General features: G+C 51.0%; 1 protein-coding gene across 3 annotated transcripts in view; it reads left to right on the forward strand.

The window, feature by feature from the left end:
* The first annotated feature begins 5,587 nt into the window (after positions 1-5,587).
* The window catches only part of LOC128142889 (sodium- and chloride-dependent GABA transporter 1-like), a 37,033-nt gene continuing 19,693 nt past the window's right edge, over positions 5,588-22,927 (forward strand). Inside the window, exons 1-5 of one of the 3 annotated variants that reach the window (XM_052789565.1) lie at positions 5,588-5,748; positions 9,220-9,418; positions 15,303-15,646; positions 20,873-21,004; positions 21,689-21,789. In XM_052789565.1, the coding sequence (XP_052645525.1) occupies positions 15,409-15,646; positions 20,873-21,004; positions 21,689-21,789 (471 nt within the window). In that variant the 5' untranslated portion in view covers positions 5,588-5,748; positions 9,220-9,418; positions 15,303-15,408. Of the gene's footprint in view, positions 5,749-9,219; positions 9,419-12,268; positions 12,600-15,302; positions 15,647-20,872; positions 21,005-21,688; positions 21,790-22,927 lie in introns of those variants that run through there. The other 2 variants (XM_052789563.1, XM_052789564.1) reach the window with 2 other exon arrangements.

Here is a 22,927-nt window from a genome sequence, read left to right on the forward strand (position 1 = left end):
AGTTAAATCTTCCAAAGTATGTGAGGACACTTCTATTTATGTTCCATTCAAACTAATTTTAATTTATATTAAGTCCATCAGGATCAAGTTTGAGCTAAGTTGAACACAGTGTTACTTTTCACACTGTTTTGGATGGATTAGAAGCAACAGAGCTAAATTATCACAGTCCCTTGTGACAGCAGTTTCACTGATACAAAGATGCTCAGGTTTTTTAACTACATTTATCAAAACAACCTGCAGACACAGGCACACTTTCATCAGTGTGACTATGTCCACCTATCACCCAAATGGTCTTTAAACTGGAATAATCATGCTTGCAAAGTGGGCTGCTCTGGTTTAATTTAGACTAACTGGTTTTGATTTAGATGGGCACACTGGTTGTGTATGCATAGACAAGACGTAAGAGAGCTCCCTGCAGTGGGTAGGTACTATAACCCTGCTGTTACACAAGTCCTGCTGGCAGTCCTTCTCCCTGCAGAAATCCTGTGGCTGGTGTCCGTGATGGCTCTCGCTTCTGGTTCCTGGGGCCTTGTGCCCCTTGTTGGCGTGCTGGCCAGGAGGTGCGCATCACAGGGACATTGGACACCCAGTTTCACTCAGATACCCCTGCAGTGGGGGAGATAGCTGCAAAGAGAGGGGCAAGGGGAGACTCTGCTGTGCTCAGAGTCTGCTCCCAAATCCCACCATGGACACCAGTGGTACATGGCCTCCTGGGCCCCCTGGGAACACCAGTGTCCCTGTGTCACCTGGACCCCAGGCACACTTGTGCTCTGGGGACTCGGGCCTTTGGAGCATCTCTGGAAAAAGCTGAAAGCCCACAGGCAGGTGCCATACCCTTGCCAGTGCTTAGAGACTAACCAGCAATCAGCTCAAGAGCTTTCTGGCAGCTCCTGGGAGGCAGGCGCTGGTAATCAAACCTCGCACTTTGGAAGGGCAAATCAGGTCTGGCTTTGCCCAGCAGGAAACTGAATCTGTGTCACAGTGAGGTGCTGTAGCTATCAGCATGATCAGATGAACGGGCTGGGCTGCCCAAAGGTACGGGCCGTCCTCAAGCACCATCATTATCTTCGCTGCGGCCGGGGAAGGAGATGTTGTGACAGTGCAGAGACCTGAGCTTTCACTGTGCTTTAGCTGTTAACAAAAGCCATAGGCATGCTAACCCTATGTGAAGCGGTGCACTTCTCTCAGAAACTTCAGCCCTATTTATTTCAGTCAAATGGAAAAATTGGTCACACACCTAGAAGTACTCTACCCAAACGAACTGGAGGTGAAGGCTCTTCATTGAAGGAAAGAGTAGGGAAAATGCCACTGTGACCTCTTTGAAGGCAGGTTTCCGTGGGAAGGTTATTTCAAAGAAGCTGTGTGCCCCAGGAGCATGGTCGGCAGCCTGTGGATAACTATAAATGTGTGGGGCAAGACCTCTCCCTATGCCGTAGGACTGGCTCGTCCCACCTTGCCTGGGAGCGATTGCACAAGGTGCCCAAGATTGGGAGGAGCCCAGGATCTGGCAGCTTTCCTGGGGAGAAGAGGCCAGAGAGGCTGGGAAGTGATTACATTATTGGGTATTAACAGCCCAGCCACTGCTGATGAAGCAACCCTAGACCCCACCAGGGGAGTTTTTAACAGGCCACCTGGGTTGGGAGTCCTGTATAGCACCTGTGGGTGGAAGCTGGGAGGATTGAGCCCAGGAATTGTCCTGCCTTACCTACCCTGGTCTTACACATTTTCCCTGTCTGTACCCTACTGACCACCGTTTGGGGGAGGATGGCTTGGGTGGCAGGAGTCAAACCAGACCTGAGCTCTGAGCCTGCTCAGGGAGGAAGGATGCGAGCCAGCTTGACCCCCACTGCAGGTTGGCAGGATCGCTGAGGTTGCGGAGGAGAAGGCCATGCCTTAGGCTGGGCTCAAAAAAGCAACGCCTGCCAGACCTGCTGTGCTGGCCAGCTTTGCTTCCCCTTGGAGGTGGTGGACTTGGTGGGCTTAGTCAGAGCCAGGCAGCCTCACAGCTAGTAGCAGCTCTTTTCAGTGAGTGCAGCCCTATTCCTCTTTGCAAATTATCCTCAAGTGATTATGCTTCTGCTTATTTTACAGTGATTGTGCTAATGATTTTTGCAAATGAATTTTAAACTAAGAGATGGCTAGCCTGATTATTTGGCTGCTTTTACTGCTGTCATCACATCCAATAGCTGTTATTCAGAGAACACTCTTTGCACTTGTGTTTACTCACCCAGATTATATGGTGGGGTTGGGCTCTTTTGCTGGATACTTCCCGAGCCACCAAAAGCTTTGGAAGTGGCAGCCCAAACGCTTCAAATGCAAATACTCAAGCCAGCGAGTATTTGTCTGAGTATCTGCCAAGCTCCCATTTTCTGGGAACACGCTGGTGAATCAAAATTTAGTCTCATCAATGTTTATGGACAACAACCAAGAGAACAGCTCCAAATCCCACCCTCCCAAACAAACTCTGCTTCTCTCATAAGGCATGTTCCCAGATTCATTTGGGCTTATCAGCCCGTGTCTAGTTCTAGCCAGGTATGAAATGCCCATGTACTCTCTTCTTTTCTTGGTCCTGCTTTCCTTTCTTCTGGGAAGGGAAGGGGTTGCTAAGACTGATGCTGAGAGACATTCTTGCTTCCCAGTGCCTTTGATAGTCATTGCCTGCTTCTGCCTCTAACTCGCCTCTGCCTCTAACTCTAACAAGAAAACTCTTGTTGCTTTCAAATTAGAGTTTTTATCCCTTCAGTGGAAATGGCTGCTTTCTGGCCTGTTTTCTCTCCAGACCAGCAGCGCATGAGACTGGGAGATGGTTTGCCATGCTTCCAGTGAAAGGAGTGAATGTCTTCGCCTATGACAACTGGTGTTTCCAGTTGACCCACCGTGGTTCTCAGCTGTTCCTCAGTCAGGATTGTGTGGGCAGCTGTGAAAACGCATATAACAGGCCGGTTCCCTCAGGCGTGAGATCTGCACCTGCCCTGCAAGCAAACTGCTACTGTCTTTCTCTGTCTTTTTATTTTAGGAGGTGTCACATCAGCAATGGGTCTTGAGGAGAGATTGAAGACCAAGAGGGAACAGTGATGGACACGATAATGCCAGGCACGGCATGCTCAGGAAAGGGTGAGTTATAATATCATGGTAGCTGAAGTTTCATTCCTTTTGACAAAAGGAGGCCAGGGGCTTTGCTGCTGGCTCCCCACTGAAACTACCATCTGCAGGTACCTGCTCTAATTTGGTTTGTTTAGCTGAAGCAAATCTGACCTGGTAACAGAGCATTACATTCAAGAAGCCCTTTCCTGGCTTGGGCCCTGTCGTGGCTGCAGAGCAAGCCTGGCAGACGAGGGAGAGCTGAGCCTCCCACATGGTCCAGCACATCCAGGCCTGTGCCCGCGCATTCCCCAGGAGATGGGGGAAGCACGCCTCTGCCAGTCCCGCTTTCACCAACAGCTGTGAAGAAGCTTTCCGAAACACCGCGAGCCTTGGCTCACTGGGCAGGGACTTGATCTTGCTCCTGCGGGACTCAGCTGGCAGCAATTCCAGCAGAGCTCCATGGCATGACAGGCGATAATGATTCCCCTGTTCTGCACTACATGCTCCCTGTCCTTGCGGGTCTGGCCAGTGCAGGCTGTGCTCCCTTGCATAAATGCAGAATGGGTTTTCTAGGGACCGAGGGCAGCACAACATTTTCACTGGTTGTTTTTTATCCCAGACAAAAGTCTAAAGGAAAGATTTCTGAGACAGATGTAGTTTACCTCTCTTTTAACTTTATTAGCTGCTAAATAAGAGGTACTCAAGCCCACAGAATGGCGTGGGGAACACGGGCTCCCTGGCAGAGGAGAGGGATCAGGGTGCTCTGTCAGTCCCATGGCTCGCTCTCAGAAGGGAGTAGGGAGTCCTGCTCAGCATTTGCTTCAGCTCAGAGCGGATGCCTTTTTGTCAGGATGCCTCCAGCCTGCATGTGATCCTCCCACTCAGCTCTGAAACCCTGCTGGGTTTACCCAGTAAGAATAATTTTCTTTCTCCATTTTCCCTCTTGCCAGCCTTGCCAGCCCTCCTGACACCACCGTCTTTCTCCTTTAATGGCCGAAATAACTGGTGGGGTCTTACTGCCTTCTCCATGCTCCTCTAGTGCCCGCTTCGCCTGAAATGTGATCTTTAAACATAGCCCGTTGGCAGGATATTAGCACAGACATAGATGGGACCACAAGCAGCAACCTCAGCAAAGATGTAAGGCAGCATGTTTTCCCTCCCATCCGTATGGATTGAGGGCTTTGGCAGATGAGCTGCGTTAGGTTTAGCTGTGATGGGTTATGGGTGTGATTGCCTGCTCTAAGGAGACATGGGAGACCTTTAAAGAACGTGAGTTATTCTAATGAGGAATAAAACATGTGGGATTGCCGGAGTACGCTCAGCCCACCTGAGCACCCAGGGAGCTGGTGCGGGGTCATGGCTGGGGTGAAGCAAGCCCTTGTGTACGGGTTGGGGGTATGGGGGGAATTCAGGTCACCGGCTGCGTTGTCTCCGCAGCGCTGAAAGATGCTAAGTGTACTTTTGTCACTAATTTAAACATACCTAGCTATCCTTTCACACAAAGAGAGGAGCTGGTGAGTGAGAAGGTGTCACTTTTATCGGCGATCTCTGGGCAGAATTATACTTTAATTCACTTGGGCTCCTTCCCTTGCACATCTGAAAATGCTGCCACTAACGAGGCGATGCTCGCAGAGCTGGCAGCTCCCGCGTGCTGCCTTTGAGAGAGACTTCTCCGTGCTCCCAGTGGATGCAAATTGTCTTGGGCCCCAGAAAGAAAAAGAAAAGGGAAATAAAGGCTCCACGCAACCCCTTTTAGAGCCAATGACAGGATTTACACGCTAAGCAACTGGTCATTCACATGTGGCTCCTTTTCTTGGCTGGTGGCCGGTACCTGACACTTCAGTGAGGAGTATCTCTCTTCCTCTGCCTTCCCCTTCCACCCCAAAAGCCTGAGCCACAGCCAGTAGTGCATCTGACCAGTGACACCATGGTGTCCTTTGGGACTATTCCTCCCGAGCCCTGCCTGCCCTGTTCCCCCTTTGCAGGGCTGCGCTGTTGCAAGCCTGGCCCTATGCAAAGGCTGTGTTGGACAGGGCTGTGTGAAAGCAGGAGAGGCTCATGGACAGAGACCCAACCTCCCTGCCACGCACAGCGTGCCGGACCTCGGCATCCTCTGCGTGGCTGCAGCCAGCCCTGCTCACGGAGAAGATGGAGACTGTCCAACTGCAAACACGGAGGGCAAGGGGTGTGCACAGTCCCTTTAGCATGGCCTCTTACTTACCGCTGCAGCCATCCTTGTGGAAACTGCTGCAGCAACATGGGTGCAACCAATCCCATGCAACACGCTCACCTGCTGCCTCCCCCATTTTTCGGTGCCAGGCCCTTTGCCTGTGCTCCTGCCCTCCCTCCTGCTGATGCCCTTGGAGCCTCTTCTCTCCCAGAGACGTGTGTTTTTCCAGTGGCTCCGGGTACCCCCCCGCCCCACACCCACGACATGCAGGGTGTTGATTTGACTGGACGTGAGCTCAAAGCTCATTAAGGGCTCGTCAATATGGGCAATGAGGAGCTGCGTGGGGTGAGGCAGGAGGAGAGGGGCCCTGCGGCAGGAGGGGCTCATAGGTCCCCTCTGTGTGTAGAGGCAGGTCAGTATGTGCCTCCCTGGGCTGGTGTCTCCTTGAGCAGCTCCGTGCACCCCAAGGACCTGCAGCCACCCGGCACCGTGAGGTAGGTGCATCCACTGGGACAGCAGTGTCTGGTCCTGGGGACATGAGTGCTGGGGTTGGAGAAGGGAGCATCGCAGCGGTGGTGGGGAAGAGCTGCCTGCCCGCATAAGTATTCCTGGGGAAGGGCTGCTGCAGGTGCTGAGCTCTCCTCCATCCACGCTGGGTTGGATGTGGGGCTGAGGGGCTAAGCACCCTGAAGACAAGGCAGGTTGAAGGATGGTTTCTGCCTCCCAAATGGTGCTGGAGAGCTGAGCAAATGGGGGCAGACCTGCCTGCCTGGTGCTCAACCGGGGCAGTGTGAAGAGGGCATGCTGCCCAAAGCGGGAGCAGGCGCTGTCTACAATTTACCCTCAGCTGCATCACTGCTATGCCTAAATTTCTTCTGCCAGTTGCTATTGCCATTGCCATTGCAATGTTCTCTCGGTCAAGAAAGACACCAGTTGCTGGGAAGGCAGCGTCTTTCCCATCTGTCACTCGCACGCAGAGCTAGCTGGATTCCCCTTGGTACTAACAGGCAGCTGCAGCAACCAACCTCCACTTCAAAATCCCCTCACCCTGAGCAAAAGCCAGGGCGGGGGAGGGTGTTTCTGCTGCAGCGGAGAAGCAGGGCACAAGCCATCATCCCCCGCATGCTGCAGCAGGGGTGGCTGGGGAGGATCTGCGGGCGCTGCTCCCTGCACCGCCGGGTGAGCAGGACCCCTCTCCCATCTGAGGAGCTGGTGCTGCCAGGCAGGGCGAGGGGGAGGATGGCAGTCCCAGAGCAGCACCCAAAAGTGGTATTTGGCTCCTGAAAAGTGGAAAGCTTCTCACAGTGCCTATGGGCTGGTAGGGGAGATGTAGTGAGCTTAAATGATGGCTCAGTAAAGATGCTGTAACAGCACTTAGGTGAAACCCTGCGCACGTTTCCCCGGGGAGGGTCTCCAGTGGGTAGGGCTCAGGGGATGGGCTAGGTGATATGCACAGAAGAGGGATCAGTACAGCTGCCCCTCCCCGGGGCTGGGACAGCCCTTACCAGCCTTGTGTGCTGCAGTCCCAAGGATCAACCTGAAACACAGTGTTTCAGGCTCTTGACTCCCCTTTGCAGAGGTCCTGCAAACTCTGGCAGTCTCTGACAGTGGAGCTGAGCTTCCCTGCCTGTACAGCTGCTGGGGTGTTTCAGGGGGCTATGTCTGTGCCCTTCCTTCCTATCTATCTATCTCCAAGAGACTCTGACCCTGAAGGAGGTGCCTCACCTCCTAGGTGAAGCCCTCCCCATCCCTATTCTGTCTCCACAGCACTGGAGAACTGGCCAAACTCATTCACCCCCGTCCCTCCCTCCCTCCCTCCCTCCCTCCCTCCCTCCCTCCCTCCCCTCCTACCTTCTCCCTGCTCCCCAACTCCTGTGAGTGCTGCTTGGAAGAAGAGACAGCTGCAGCCTGGCTACCAAAGGCTCCACAGTCCACTGGTGACCTTGCTGTGATTCTGCCAGCGCCTGGTGGAGACCTCCAGCACATTTAATTTTGGTTCTCCTCCCTCCAAGAGAAGCTCTGTGACAGTTTCAGATTTTGTTCTGAGAAGAACAAAAATCAGGCCAAAGACATGCAGCTGGAAATGTGTTTTCTTCTGGGGAAACTTAATGGGCACAAGGAACAAATGACTAATGTCCTTATACTGGGGGTGGACCTCCCCATGACACTGGACTCTGTTCGCTGGGGATAGAGCAAGTGAGTGCCATGTCTGGCTCCTGTGGAGATGCTCATGCAGTAAAGGCTGTGCCTGGCCCCGGAGGGTCAGTGTCTGCACCCTGGTACGGACTGGCTGTGTGAGCTGTGGCTCAGGTCTCTAACCAAGGCAACAGGCACAACAGCCTTTCCTTCATCTGCCTTATCTCCTGATATCACAGGCCCCGGGGGCAGAGCTGCTCCTTCTGCACCGCTGTATTGCACTTAGCACCAGAAATAGGGAGAAGAGAAGGAAGATCTGGGTGTTAAAGTAGTAGAGATAATGCCCAACTAGTTGCAGGCTGATCCTAGATGGCAGGGGATGGTGCCCTTACTGGGTAATGAGCAAGTTTTCTGGGCTCTTTCGAGGAAAACCTCAGCCAAGGGACTGCTGGCTCACAATGCTCATGCGTGGTTCCTGTGGAGGGAGCTGGCTTTGCCATGTTCTATTTTCCACCCCAAAAAAGCATACGAACAAATGGCGCCTTGCAGCAGCCTCAGGGCTCTGAGGCATGATTATCCCTCCAGTTTCATGGAGAAGGAGAACAAAGATTTTGGCATCTGAAAGTGGGACACAGATTTCCTCTCTGGCTTGGCTGTGCTGCAGCAGGAAAACGATGTTGTGCTCTGCATGGCGAGGCTCTGGTCTTTCTTGGAGCTGAATACATGCGCCAGAATTGCGCCGGGCAGTTTCACAGGTGCCACATTTTGAATGAGCTCTTGGTGACTTGATCCAGTGCTCGGTAGCTGCTGGGACCCTGCCCAGAAGGAGCAGGGGGAAGGTCTGCGTTTTGTCTCCTCCTTCTCCCATCTACCTTCCCCTTTGTGCTTTCAGCCGAATGCAGTAGCAGAGATTTTTGAGGCAGTGCAGGGTTTTTACCTGCTTATCTTACTCGAAGAGCAGCAGGTGCTGGCCAGTGTGGAGCACGCTGGACTTGTCTGTGCCCAGCAGATGGGTCATTTTTCCCAGCTGCAAGCGTCCCGGCCACAGGGGACACACAGTGGCCAGTCCTTTGCTCCTCTGCCACACAAGGAGAGGAGAGATCGCTCCCCTGCCATGCTGGACGCTTCAGGGCAGTCTCTGGATCATTCTCACACTTGTTTCTGCTCTTTCCTTGTCATTTTTTTTTCTTTATTCACTTTTTCATTATTAAATTGTGGCAACAAAGTCCAAGGTGACTTTCTCAGGTGAAGGTCATCACTTTCCATTGCAAGACCAATGTTGCACAATTTGCTCTGTTCAATGACTTCATAAAAAAAAAGAAAAAGAAAAAGCTACCCCCCCCCCCCAAACATATCAAGCCCAATACAACAAATAACCACGGACATTATTTGCAGCATCTCTGGAGGTGCATCAAATCCAGCTCTACGTGTATGAAGTTATTATTCCCGCCCCCCCCCCCCCCCCCCGCATTGCACAGCTATGCCTTTTGCACAGTACTTATGCTTCCCGGCGAGATGGGGAAATTTACCCCTGTGAAGGCTGCAGTCTCACTGACGATGTTGCTGCAGCTCAGGGTTTGAGCTAGAATCTTAGCTCAGAGGCACAGTTTTGGTAATGTAGTGGCTGGTGGGAGCAGTAACTCACGCTGCATCAGCTGAGCTGTGGCACCGCAGCCGTTCTGGGGGAAAGAGTGAAGGGGCCAGCAGGGATGCCCACCCGCACCATGGTGGCAGTGCCTGAACACCATGCTGGGCTGTAATGAAAGGGAACAGCAGGTATAGGCAAGCGACAAATTCCAGCTGAAATTGCCCTCTGTGTTCATTTTTAGGCACTTCTGTCCCAGCAATGTTCTTGCTGAAGTCACTGGAAGGGTTTTTTCTATTAGCCTCCCTGGAGTGGGATTGTCCCTTTGCAAGGAACAAGGCAGGCAGAGGAGGCCCATGAATGTTTGTTATTCCTGGGTTGCGCATAGAAAAAAAGTGGAGAAATATGTGCAAAACAGCAGCTTCTGTCCTAGAGGAGGAATAGTGAGTTGGGTTTTTTTGCTCAGCAGAACTAATGATACCTGCTTTTCTCTTCATTATGTCCTTTGTCCCTCCACCTCTCATGACAGATCCCTTATGGCAGTGTTTACTGTCTCTCTAGTGCCCCAGACCACCCCATCCTCAGTGCTCCTGCCTGTCTCCCGTGTCTCCAGGCTGCCCTCCTAGGAGCTGCCTCCCTCCTGCCTGGTGCGTGGCGCACAATGGGGCACTCCCGGGGTCACCCCACAGCCCTTCCTCGGAGAAGCACTAACCTGAGTCTCTTCCCTCTCTCCATTCCCTACTTCTTGAAGAACTTGATGTCTTTGAGGGCTGTGCTCCTTTTTCAAGTATGGGTGAAACTCGTGAGTGGGCTCAAAAAGTAACTGGGGTTGGGAACAGACAAATGGGTCTTTGTACAAGAAAGCTGGGCTAAAAATGTCCACGTTGCTTCAGGCAAGGCAAAAGCATAACATACTAAAACTATATAAACTACCACTGTCGTGAAACTGGCATCCCAGCATGCCAGCTTGCACTATATAAGAAAAGGAAACCACTTCTTAATTTAATCAGCACATTTATAATGGGAAAAAATAGGCCTTTAATCTTTTTAATGTGATAGTTTCGCTGAGGAGGATGGAGACAGGGATGCCTTTAAGCCACTTGTCTGTCTTGCCCAATTTCGAAGCCGTCGGGGGCTCAGGGAGCTGCCGGCAGTCTGCTCGGAGCCTGCCATGAGGGGAGCGGGACGTGGCCCAGCCTCGATCCTCACGCTGCTGCGGTCGCTCGGGCTGGGTCTGGACAGTCTGCGGGAGCTGAGGAAGAGCCCTGCCAGCTCTCCGCTCCCTGGGGAAGCTTCTCAGGTGCAAGGATGAGCTTTAAACAAGAGCACTAAAACAGGTCAGAGGCTGCATCATTTGCACCGTTCAAAAAAGGCACAACCCCCCCACTTTCCTTTGAGGCAACATGAGGCGGCCCCAGCCACTGAGGAAAAAGCAGCAGTGGTGGGTGAAGCACAGCCTGCGGCTGGAGCAGGATCTGACCCCGCTTCTCCCTGCGGGATGAGGAGCCAGAAGAGATTCAAGTGGGCATCTGGAGCCAGGGAGGGCATTGCGATAGCTGACCCAATTCCTCCCGTGTGCGTAATGCAAAAATCAAGGTGCTGCTTGGTAAAGCGACCATGCAGTAGGTTGCAGCCAGCGCCAGGAGCTCAGCAGTTCTTCACCGTTTTTTCAGGGCCATGAGGTACTGCCACAGCCCTCCCAGGATCACGGCCAGGGGCTGGGAGATGTATTCTGGCCTCGTGTGGACATCCTGTTCGTTTAATGGTTTACGAAAAATGGCTCATGCCCCCCTTGCCCCCTCGGCTCATCTGGGTAGGGTTGAGGTGTGGTGCCAACCTCACCTGCCACGTTATCGGGAGCAACGCGGTCACCCGGGGCTGCTGGTGGAGGAGGAGGTTGGGCAACAGCTGCAGGTCAGACACGGACATCAGCAACCCAAATCTCATGCAGGAGGGTGGAAAAGGGGGGTGGAGGTGGAGGCCACCCTGCAGCTCCATCACGCAGGAGAGCTGACATTTTCTTCTCGCATCCTCTGTGAGTGCTGATTTCCCCTGTAACCAAGCAATCTCTCTTCAGGGGAAGGGAAATGAAAGGTTGGGTGGCTGCAGCGTCTGCCTCTTGGGCAGCACGTGGAGAGGGCTGTGAAACACGAGCTCTGTCTGCCTGACCCGGCTGGGCAGGACAGTGATGCTCCAGCCCTGAGCGGGCTCTACGTGGGGCCAGTGCCCCACCAGCATCCTCAGGGTCTCACAGGGGACTCTTCCACGGACCCTCTGGCTTTCATGGATGCAGAAAGCTCAAGCATATGCTGCTGCTGCAGCGAGCAGAAAATCGGCCGAGAGTCTGCTGTGCCCTGATCAGCCGGTCACGGCTCTAAACAAGACGTAAGAGCCTTGGGGCTACTTGGCTGTCATTAAAATGGTGTGGATGGAAGGAGAAGTCTAATTGACTGAACAACAGCCTGCGCCATGTAATTAAACTAATTGTGGGTCTACCTGCATGGGTCAGAAGTGATTTGTGTGGCTGTTAAAGCACTGACAAATAAGAGGTGGGGAGATGTGAAAGTATTTCTTACATGCGTTTCCACAGGTAATTTTGCCGTTTCATTTCAGGCAATTTTATGCCCTTGAAATTTTTGGTTTCTGTCAAATTTGAGGAGACTGTTAATATTTCACACTGAAACAGGGGAAAGCAAAAAGGTCACTGTTGTTAGCAGTTTCAGGCGGCAACTTTTCAAGTGGAGGTAATACTTTTTCAGGGCTATTTTCCTGTTTGAAGTGAAATTCCTCAAAAAAAGGAGGGGAAGGACTGTTTCCCAGAATGCATTTCAGCCTGGCTCTGCACCCGCTGGGGACCACACAATTGTTTTTATTGACTTGAGCAGCAGAAGACCAGGCCTTCTGCATGACTCGGTGGAACTTGGGTCACTACTTTACTGCCAGGGATTTATGACCCTAGCTTTTAGCGATTGTTTTGAAAGTCTTCGCTTCAGAATATGATGTATTTAGAAGAAGCTGAATGAGAAACCTGCTATAGTGTCATGTTTAAACTCTTTGACCTTGTTTTCAAGTCCTTGCAAAACAGAACCCACCTCCAGCTTGTAGCTCTGCTCTTATTGATTATCATTTTGAGTCCTTCAGGCATTTTGCTGTGCCCAAAGCACTGTATGCTTTTCAGAACAAATAATGTGACGTGACAGAGAGCTGCTGAACTGACTCCACTCTCTCCAGGCTGTCAGCACAGGGCAGAGCCCTGTGCTTGTGCTGGAGGAGACCCATGTGGATAAGTGGAGGGGCTGGTGCATTTTCTCCCAGTAGGACCACTTGTCCAGCATGTGAGCCGATGTCTAAACATAGGAGTCAAACACTTAGCCTGGAGCAACTGATGCCTGTATTTTTCCTGGTCAGAGCTGCGTGTCCAGGGAAGGACATGGCACAGCCGGGCTGCGGGACATACGTGAGCCCTTCTGCCCTAATCATCCATCACTGTAGGAGACAAGACAGTAGGTAGGATGAACCTTCAGTGGGTCCTCTTGACTGTTTTTCTATTTCTTGACTGTGGAGAAAGCTCTATAAATCTAGTTTATTCTTTCTGAGCTGGAGACGAAGGACCTCACTTGTCAGGTAAGAAGAAACTGCCAGTATGGTCTGCTGCTCCTCTATCATCCTACCCCAAGTATATGAAATATGAGAGGTGATCATCTAGCTACAGTATCACTGCAGAACTGTGGCAGCAAGAACAGGGGAAAGAGCACAGGGAGAGCAGGATATAGACATACTTTTTTAAGATAGCAGCTTACCTACTGTTTTTTGTCTCAGAAAAAAAGTGAGTCAAAATGGCTTCTGCTAAGCCTAATTTGTTATGTCTCCAGGCATAGCTAATTATCCTGACTTAGCCCAGCTCTGAATTCTTCCCAGGGGTTTTGGTGCTATTTCTTCTGTTTTGATTTATAAATTGTCTTTATTTTACTTTCCTCCTACATGTTCTGTATAATCTTTTTGCTCTCTGCCTTACTGAGGAGACAGGATCTGGTGTGACAGTGCTATTGCAAGGTGTACGACAGAAAGGGGATCTGTTAACCAAAGCCTTTGCTTCGTGTGTCCAGCAATGCTTTTCTTCTGGTGTCTGCCTCATGGGCTATGTGAAATGGTCTCTTCTCCCCAGAAGGCTTTTTTGTGCTGCTGCTTCTGGGCTTGCCCGCAACCATCCTTGGGCTAGAGGAGTTGTGAGGCTTGGGGCTGGCTCCATAGCTCTGAGGGCTTTGGTTACAGCGTTCATCTCGCAGCAAGGAGTTTTCTGGCTTCTCCACTGATATACCAGAATGAATTACAGTTATTTTCTGGTTCAACCATTCCCTTCACAGTTGACACAGTTTTTCTAATCTCAGCAACAAATTCTGGGGGTGAAGGAAATCCATCTGCTGTAATCATGGGGTGTCAATTGTAGTAAGCAGGAGCTGATACTGCCATTAAGCCTGGGCTTGGGATACCATCTCTGTTCAGGACTCTTTAGAAACCTTAGTTAATGAGTCCCCCAAGCATCCCATGGGGCAAATGGGTACTGTTTGCTTAGGAGACAAGACTGCCAAGCATAAGCAACTCAAGCAAGGCCAGCTTTAACTGCTAGAGTATGCCACCTCTTCATAGCATTGCTTTGTTTCCTGATATACCCACTCAGTTTTTCTTTTTTTTTTTTAATGTGTGCATCTGGGAATGGTTTTGTCAACAGACTTCTCTGGGAGACTGTAGCACTGGTCGCCCTTACAGCCCCTGGTAGAGGCTTAAATTTGTCTCTGTGTAAAATGGGCTGAGAACTGGTGAGAGTCAACATCATGCCAGTCCCAGACCCTGTCTTCTGCACCAGCTGAGGGCAGATGCTGATGGGAGAGGGTAAAACCAGGAAAAGTAGGGAGTGATGTTTCCTTGGAAGAGTCCCTCAACCTCCAACAACTTGCAGCTCAGGGATTTCCTGAACAGCAGTGGTAGGTCCTGGTGGATTTTCCTTCCATTATTTTTCCTCTTAATTTCCTTTTTGAAGTCATGTAAACTCTTAACATCCAGCATGTTCTGGGGTGGGGAGTCGCTCCATAGGTGTACATTTTGTGGAGTATCACCTTTTGCTCTTTTTGAACCTACCGCCTGCTGTCTTGATTTAATCCCCCCTAGTTCTTGTGTCAGAAATGGTGAATACTCGTATTCTGTGACACTGATATGTTTATAGGCCCCTGTCAGTCACCTCTTCCACAGGATGATGGATCCTAGTTCATTTAGCCTTTCCTCACATGGAAGATGTTCCACACTTTTGAGCATCCTTTTGGCTCTCCTCCATGCCTTTTTCTGACTTTGCAATAGCTTCTGTAAGCGGAAGGGAGGACTGCACTTAGTTTTCAAGACATGAGTGCAATATCGCTTTAGACAATGGTGTAATAATGTAGCCTGTTCTCATTTTCTTTCTGAATTGTTTTGGTGTGCTGGTTATATACTTCTTAGGGCCTAAAATCAATGGAAATATTCATTAAACTTTTAGTCAGACTTGTCCAATTAATCCTCAGAACTTTGGAGTCCTGCCTTAGTGGGATTTCAGTGGTTCACAGGCTGGTTGCAGTCACTAGCAAGCATCACCTGAATACACCTGGCAATTACAGTATCACATGTGACATGGTGTACAAGGAGGTGCTGAGCAGATCAGCAATTTCCTTGCCAGGCATTGTAGGTGCACGGCTGTGTCACCGCAATGACGGGGCTTAGGGCACAGGATTGCAATGTGGGGCACATCCGTAGCAGAGGTGCCGTTGCGAAGCTACGCTGTCACAGCCATGCATGGCTGGCTGGGCCACACGATCTCTCAGATGGCTCCGTGGCTGGTGCACCCAGTTTTGGGCCGCAGGCCTGGGGGATGTGGCACCTCCATCATGCCCTTCTCCACCATCGCTCAGACATGCCAGATATATTTCTGGAATGCTTTGTGGTGGGTCACCCACAGGCTGTGACTTCCCTGCATGCATACTGGTCCTGGAGCTTTTTTTGCAGAGCAGGTGTTGGGATGAAGAGGAGATAAGATGAGAGTTGAGGGGTTTGCTATGTGCTGGTAACAACCAGATCTGAGCCTGTCATTAGCAGTCTGCGTGACCATCACTCCTCAGTAGGGCGGCTGTGGAGCAAGGCAAAATCATCCTCCTTTTTCTGTCTGGGGAAAGCAGGGAGGCACGGATAGACTGCCCTGATGTGCACCAGTCTATCCAGTGAGTCCACCTCAGACCCAGCAAGGCCCTCCCCTAAGCCTGCTACACTAACACAGGATACCTTCTTTCTCTACTTTCTCATCAGGAGCTTTGCCCAGTGCTTCCCACTCCACCCGCGCTTGGCCAGGGTAGAGGCTGCCCTTCCTGCTCCTCCAGCCCCTGAGCAAGAGTGGCCGTACCTCTGAGTCACGATGGGCAAGATGGACAACACCTCCGTAGAGCTGAACTCTCCCTCTGAGCTGAAGCAGGCAGCCCTGGAGGAATCAGAGCCCATCGCCCCGGAGGCTGTGAGCACCAAGAAGAAGAAGGAGATCCCAGACAGAGGTTCCTGGAAGGGGAGATTTGACTTCTTGCTGTCCTGTGTGGGCTATGCCATTGGGCTGGGCAATGTCTGGCGCTTCCCGTATCTCTGCGGCAAGAACGGAGGAGGTGAGAGAAACGCACAGCACCTGCTCTCACCCCTAAGCAGCCTTGTCCCCTGAATGGGCTTCAGTTTGGTGGGGGTCTGGGCAAGCAGCTGGTCCCCTGGCTGAGAGCACTCCCTCATGATGTGAGTTATTAAGCTGTCGGGAGACTAGTTTCCACAGTCTGTGGCCTTTACTAGCAAGTGCAGGTTGGGAAGAAGCAGCCCAAAGAAATATCACAAGAAGTTTGATTTTTGTCAAGCTTCTGCAGTCCAAATTTGCAGGGCTACAACAAAGGGTGTCTGGGGACCTCATTTATTTACAAGGAGGGCTATGCACGTAGGTACCCAGCTGGTTGCTGGGGCGTTCCCAGGGAAATCAGTTCATATCTGCTAATGGTGGGGTTCTCCTCAGTCTAGCGTATTCTCAAGGGGTAACAGTTTTGCATCTGAGTTTGGGTCACATGTCTGAGGAGTTTTGATCAGAAGCTTTGCATGGGCCATAGCAGGGCCATGTAGACATATATTCAAGCATGCATACATAGGTACATGTCCACAGGCACACGTAAGTGTCATCATCTATGGAAGGAAATTAGCTTTGACTTACTACAGTGCTGTGAGAAAGGTCACAGTTATCATTTCCATCCTAATGTTTGGAAAACAGAGGCCACAAGAGAAGGCAGCAGCTGGCAAACGACTTACAGTAACTGTTATGCAGCTGGTAGCAGTGCCCTCCTCTGTGGACAGTTAACACCAGCTTTTTTTTACTCTTTTTATTATTGCCCCACTACATCCCTTCCTTACCAGTCCTCAGCTGAGACTTTGCCAAACCATTGCAAGGCTAGAGAAAGGCAAGCAGATGGGGAAACAGTGCTGGGCTAGAAATCAAGAGATCTGGGAGATCAGCTCCCTGCCCAGCTACAGAGTTTCTGCATGTCTTGGATCCAGTCAGAAAATACACCCTTGTGCCTCAGCTCCCCTCTAAAATGGTGCTATTTCTTCCGCCTTGGTAGGGATATGCTTTTGTGGAGGGGAGTATGGCCTGCTTTGATGTCAGTAGAGCAGAGGCTCGCTCTTCTCCTCCCCCATGTCCAGCTCTCCCATTGTTTGTGCCTGTTACTGAAATAACTTTCACTCCCCCCTGAAGTGCTGCTCACCTCCTTGAACCATTTCTCAGACTTCCCGCACAAGTCCAAACCCCTTCACCTCACCTTTAAGGCTGTGTATATAATTTTAGTGTCGCCTGCTAGTCTTCCCATGTTGTTCTTTGCTTCCGTCTTACCTCTTTACTGTCCAGAGTCCCTGTCCCCAGTGCCACATTCATTCATGCTGCTCTGAGGGTTTCTTCTCATGCATCTTCTCCACACCTTTTTTCTTTTCCTTTTGCCTTGAATTCCCTTTTCAAAACCTGCTTTGCCTCTGGCTCTTATGACTTCTCCTCATATTGCCAGCCCGTTTCTGCTGTCCATGCTGTAGGTGGTGTAGGATGCTCTTCTCCCACCCTGGGAAAGAGGACAGGGGTCTGGCTCCCTGCAGCTGTCTGTCCGTATAGTTCCACAGCATTTAGGGAGATCTTGGCCCTTTCTCTAAAGCACGTGGAGCGAGTCCCAGTGGGGGACTGGACAGTTATCCACTCTGACAAGATGATTTCTAATTCAGTATTTCATCTTGTGCAGAGGCGCGAGTGTGTGGCTGAGCCAGGTGAGGTTTATGGGGATCAGCCAGGTCTACCTAGGGGAGCCTGTGACACCATTGCCAGAGCTGTGGTGCGGGTCTGCCATTTTTATCTAGCCACACTATGGCACCTGACTGTGCTAGCCCTCCTCATAAGACATTAGCCCCGTGACTAAGTCCCAGTACTGGTTTTTAGCCCAGTCTCTGCCCTGTGATTGCTGTGCCATCTCAAACACACCAGATCCATGCTGCCCATGGCTCTGTCTCCTCAAACATAGAGGTGGGGATGACAATATCTATGATCAGATGAGGGGTGTTTCGAAGCTGAAATTAATCCTATTTATAAAGTCAGCCGAGATCCTAGGACGGAGGGTGCTGTGAGGTGTGGAGCGCAACTATTAACATTAGCAATGGCACACAGGGTGATCTCTGCCCCGGCAGCTGCAGGCATGCAGAAGGATCAGCCAGCTGTGAGCAAAAACACCGGACAGATGAAGTGCAGCAATCGGTGCCTGCCTCCTCCCAAACGCCCTGCCTTGCCTGTCTGTTCATGCCGATCATGGCAGCCTGTATCACTTGTTCCTCTCACCCCTACCCAGTCTGGCTGTTCACAGGCACGACTGTTCCCACAGCCGGCAATAATGAGCAGCAAGTGGAGGCTGCTGATGCCGGAGACAGGCAGGAGAGCTGACGCACAAAAGCGTCACTGGGAGCCGATGCGGAGCAGCGAGGCAGGGTCGCAAGGCATCTGATTTGCAATTGGGTGGGCACCATCTTGGCTCTGTCCCAATGGAGGTGCCTCCGGAGCAGAGCAGACGGTGGGTGGGACTCTAATTTTAGTGTCCTGCATGTGCGCTGCTCAGAGCACGGTCGTGTGGGCTGCTTCCATTACGCACAGGCAAATTGAACTGAATGGAAATATTGTCGTCTCACTTACCGCTGTCACATTGTATCAGCTCATGGCTGATTTCCTCAGCATTGTAATCGGGCACATAATTAGGGGATATTCAGCCAGGGTACGGCAGCCCAGCACAAGGCCCATCTGCTGCAGGGAGCAGGCTTTAACCCAAAGTGATGGCTGGGCTCCCTGCTGGCTCTGCACACAGCTGAATGTGCCCAGCTATGACTAACGCTCCAGCCTCTACACTGATTTCTAACCTCATGCAGTCCTTCTGATGTCAACAGGATTTTACCAGACTCTAAATTGACTCTAAATGCAGCTCAGTAGGTGCTAAAAATTGTCTGTGAGATCCTGAGCTTGAATAACTTGAGAGAAGAACATTTCTTTAAATAAGCATCATGCATTTCTCATTTACACGTTGAGACTCCAAGGAATGGCATGTAACAGCTTGTAATGCTCAACTTTTGATCCGTGGGCAGTGTTCGCCATTTTAAGGATTAATTATTATTCCTTGCTGTACAGCATTAGGAGCTGGAGATGGCAGGCAGGTTTGGGGCTGCACAGTGAGTGCAAGGCACTGTGTGATCCTTCCCTGCCTCCAAGGGCCAGTGCCCTGAGCAGGCAGCGCAGGACCAGCACCATCACCCCTTTGACCCATGGACAGTGGAGACAAGTTTGGACTCTCCCAAGGTCACACACAATCATTTGTAGCAGGCCCAGGAACTGAACCAGACCTTTCAGCAGCCCATCCAGGGCCAGAGATTAAAGACCATCCCTTTCTCTCTGTGCCAAGGATTTAGTCACAGGCATGCAAACTTTAGGTACAAATTTCAGAACTGATTTCCCCTCCGGCTGTAGAGCACCCGGGGATGTTATCCATGCCTGCTGGGGGACCTGACCCTCCAGAGTGGCAGTGTCATTGCCAACAGCCCTCCGTTCAAGGCTGCTGTCTGGTTTGTAGATTTTCCCCTATTCTGGGGGATTTTTGTCAAGCCAGGATAAATGACCTGGGTCCAAAAGTTTGTCTGTTTTTTTCTCAATGGTCTAATAAAATCTTTCACTTACAAACCTTCCTGGCCTGCTGTAGATGAAAAATGCAGGATCATCAGGGCTGTGGCCAAATTGCTTTAGCTGCTTGCACAGAAGCGAGCAAGGCAGTGTGACTGCTGAGAAGCTCAGTCTCCAAACTCTACAATGAGGCACAACAGTAGCAAGGCAGCATCCGTGTCCTCAGAGCAGACACTGGCTTCCTGCATGGCTCCTCAGGGGCTGGACCTTGCAGGCTGCGGCGGCTAGCGAGAGCGCAGGGGAGGATGCTGAGCAGGCAGTGCTCCTCCTGCAGTGATGCTCAAAGCCGTTCGCTCCTCCACGCCAGGCGGCTGCTGAAGCCAAGAGCCTGTGCTTCCACGCCAGCTTGCAACTCAGGCTTATGGTCATTGAGCTGCTGGCCCGGAGCGTGTTTCCTCCCCACCAGCCGCTGCCAGCTCCTCTTGCACACTGCCTCCCACGGACCCCCACACCGGGTGCTGGCGCCTGCCTCTCCCAGCTGGGCTCAGCTCCCCACTTGGCAGGCAGGCGTCCCCAGCTGGGTGTCCCCTGAGCCAGCATCCCTGGCTGTGCCTTGCTGCTTCCCTGCCCTTGGAGAGCAGCTGCTGGAGCCTGGCTCTGCCAGGTGCAAGCTGGGCTGCAGCTCTCCGGAGTGGCTTTGCTTGCTAGCTCCGTGTTTGCTTTCCCACTAATATCTGGAGAAGAAGACTCAGACTGACAGCTCACCCCTCCGGCTAGCGCAGAAACCAGTGCCGTCCGGAACACGGCCAGCTGCTTCTGAGCAAACTGAGTGTCCCCTCTCTCTCCCCAGCCAGCATCTTCTGCAAGAGTTTGTCCTCCTCAGGAATGATGGCATGCTCCAGCACATGCATGAGGAAGCTGGAAAATGAGCTTTATCCCAAGTCCTAGAAGTCAGGATGACCTGAACATGTACACACGGCGAGGCTCTCCTATTCTGTTTGCTCTTCTAATAACGGGGTACAAGTAATATCTCTAGTGAACAGCTGCACTGCCTCATTTCTAGTGATGAGATGATTTCCATAGGGTCCATAGAGAAGAATAATGGTTTCACCGGGAATTTTAAGGTTAAAAGCTAGAACAAGTGTGGGGAGGTCTATAGGGCTGTTACAAGAGCAAATACAGTCTTAGCCACAGTATCCTTAAAAGACTGAAATAGGTATAAACAAAGAAAGTGGTGGCCAATGACAGATATTCCTGTGCCCTTTTCCCTCAAGGTGAAGAACTGGGAGCTGCTGCAGGTAAGACAGAAAACATCAACAAGAACAAGTCACCCATGTCAGTGTCCAAGCTTTTGGGTTTCTTGTCAGATTGGGCTTAGCATTGCTTAAATATCTAACAACAAAGTGAGACTGGCATCTCATAGCTAGTGATGCCAGTATATATGTATATATGATACATATATATTCATACTGATAGGAGCAGATAAGGGCAAGGCAGTGGTGATCTTAATGGGAGACTCACTGAACACACCAACTCCAGTTGCAAACTGTCACCTCCGAGCAAGTCTGCTCCTCATCACGTGGGTGCTGCAGAACAAGAAACCGCAGCTGGAGGCATTTACTTCTTGGTAAAAGGGGGAGCTGTCTGATAGCATTGCTCCTTCTTTCAGGGGCCTTCCTCATCCCCTATTTCCTGACACTGGTGTTTGCTGGGATTCCTCTCTTCCTGCTGGAAACCGCTCTGGGCCAGTATACCTCTGTTGGCGGACTGGGAGTCTGGAAATTAGCACCCATGTTTAAAGGTACTGTACTGTAAGTTTGTGAAGGCAACGGCACATAACTACAGACAAAAACCCTTTAATGGTTTGGGAAGCAAATCAGCAAATCCCTGGGGACTGGGATGGGGTGGCAGGTGAGGGGAGTTTTTTTCCCTCTGTCTTTATGAAGCTGTCCTTGACCCTGATGTCTGCAGTCACTAACATCACTGTGCTTTGTTCAAACAGTCTTGTGTGGTGACAAGGCACTTTATGAGCAGCAGGGACTGTGATGGAGGGGCTCTGGTTGCAGAAGACCTGCCCCAAGCCTTCCCATGTGGGCTTACTTTAATTGCATGGGAAAGCTGTAGATAGGAGACATGAACCTGTTGCTGTGTCTGGAGCAGCAGCATTCTGGAAACCAGTGGCGATTTAGAAATGCCTTGGATGTGGGAGAGAGCGATTCTGCCGGGGAAGTGACCAGATCTTGTTTTCATGGAGCTCTGTCCCTAAAGTACCCGTAGCATACTGAAAGGTACCAGTGGAAATGGGTGGGTGAGATGTGAGGGAACAAGCCACCCTTGCTGGCCAGTTCAGTGTAGCTGTATCAGGTGCTGCGTTGATGAGCTGGTTCGCTTTTTCTGGCTCTGCCACAAAACCTGTTGTGATGTCCGTGAGTGCAGTTGGGCACCAGAGACCTGGACTGATGCTGCTCTCTGCCTTCATTCGCAGGAGTGGGGCTGGCAGCTGTGGTTCTTTCCTTCTGGCTGAACATCTACTACATTGTCATCATTGCCTGGGCTCTCTACTATCTCTTCAACTCTTTCACCACGGTGAGTCACAGACTTATCTACAGCATGGCATTGTCTGTGCTATGGGTCCTTACTCCCTGCTGTACGTGGAGGAGTTGTTTATGCCACAAAACATGCTTGTAGTTTGTGCAAAGAGCCTTCGTCAGCACCCTGCTGGACCCTTCCCAAAGAGGTTCATCAGCCCGGGAGGCAGTCATGTAGTGCTGATGGGTACTGATGCTTGTCCTCCAGAGGGGATGGTCCCATCCCCTCTCTGGCACCTGTTGCCAATTACATCAGACTTTAAAACCCACCTTGTGTCTCTGTCATGTTTCCAGAGCTGTGTGAATCTAAGAGCTGCACATTTTCACAACTGTTTTTGTCACAACATGTTCTTATTACCCAGGACTTAGTCCTGACCTTAATTAGTCCTCATTTATGCTTCTCTTGACAAATGAAATCCCGGGGGGGGGTGGGGTGGTTCTGCTGAGAAAAATTATTCAGAAAGCATTTAGACATCTGCTTGTGACTGTCCCTTAGCATGTACTTTGGTGTTGTGGTTTATAGTGGCTTCCTCTTCCATAGCAGGGTCTTCTACCATACAAGGTCAGAATCACGCCCCATGTTAACTTCTTGCTAGCTGAATGATTAATTTCAGCCTAGCAGCTGGGAAGAGCTCCCTTAACTCCCTGAGCAACCTGCAGCCTTAAAGACATCAACTCTGTGGTTCAAATGGGATTTTTTTCATTTAGGTATAACCCTGAAATGCTGTTACGAACATTGTACATCCAGTTTCACTTTTTGTTTGATAAAAAATTTCAAGTATCTATCAAGACTTTTGCTAAAATATTCTGTTTGGCATTCCCACCTGTGTTTCTACCATCAATACTCACTGTAGGCTCCTGGGTCCAGAATAAAATTGTCAGTCGTGGCTGATTAGGTGCAGCCTTGGGGGATTCCCAAATGAACAAAAGTCTACCCCAAAAGAACACATCCCCATTCTGCCCTGGGCAGGATGCTTCTCAGGATGAGGCTTTGGTACAGTCAGGTGTCACACACCCGACTGGTGACAGTGCTCGTCTCTACACAGGCAGCTCCAGGTGTTTGGCTTAAGGCCTTCTCTTTTTCCAGAGATAATTCCAGATTCCCCAAAGGAGCCAAAGTACAAATAAAAAAGCTC

Source organism: Harpia harpyja, chromosome 6 (genome assembly GCF_026419915.1).
Source record: "Harpia harpyja isolate bHarHar1 chromosome 6, bHarHar1 primary haplotype, whole genome shotgun sequence".
Lineage (NCBI taxonomy): Eukaryota > Metazoa > Chordata > Aves > Accipitriformes > Accipitridae > Harpia > Harpia harpyja.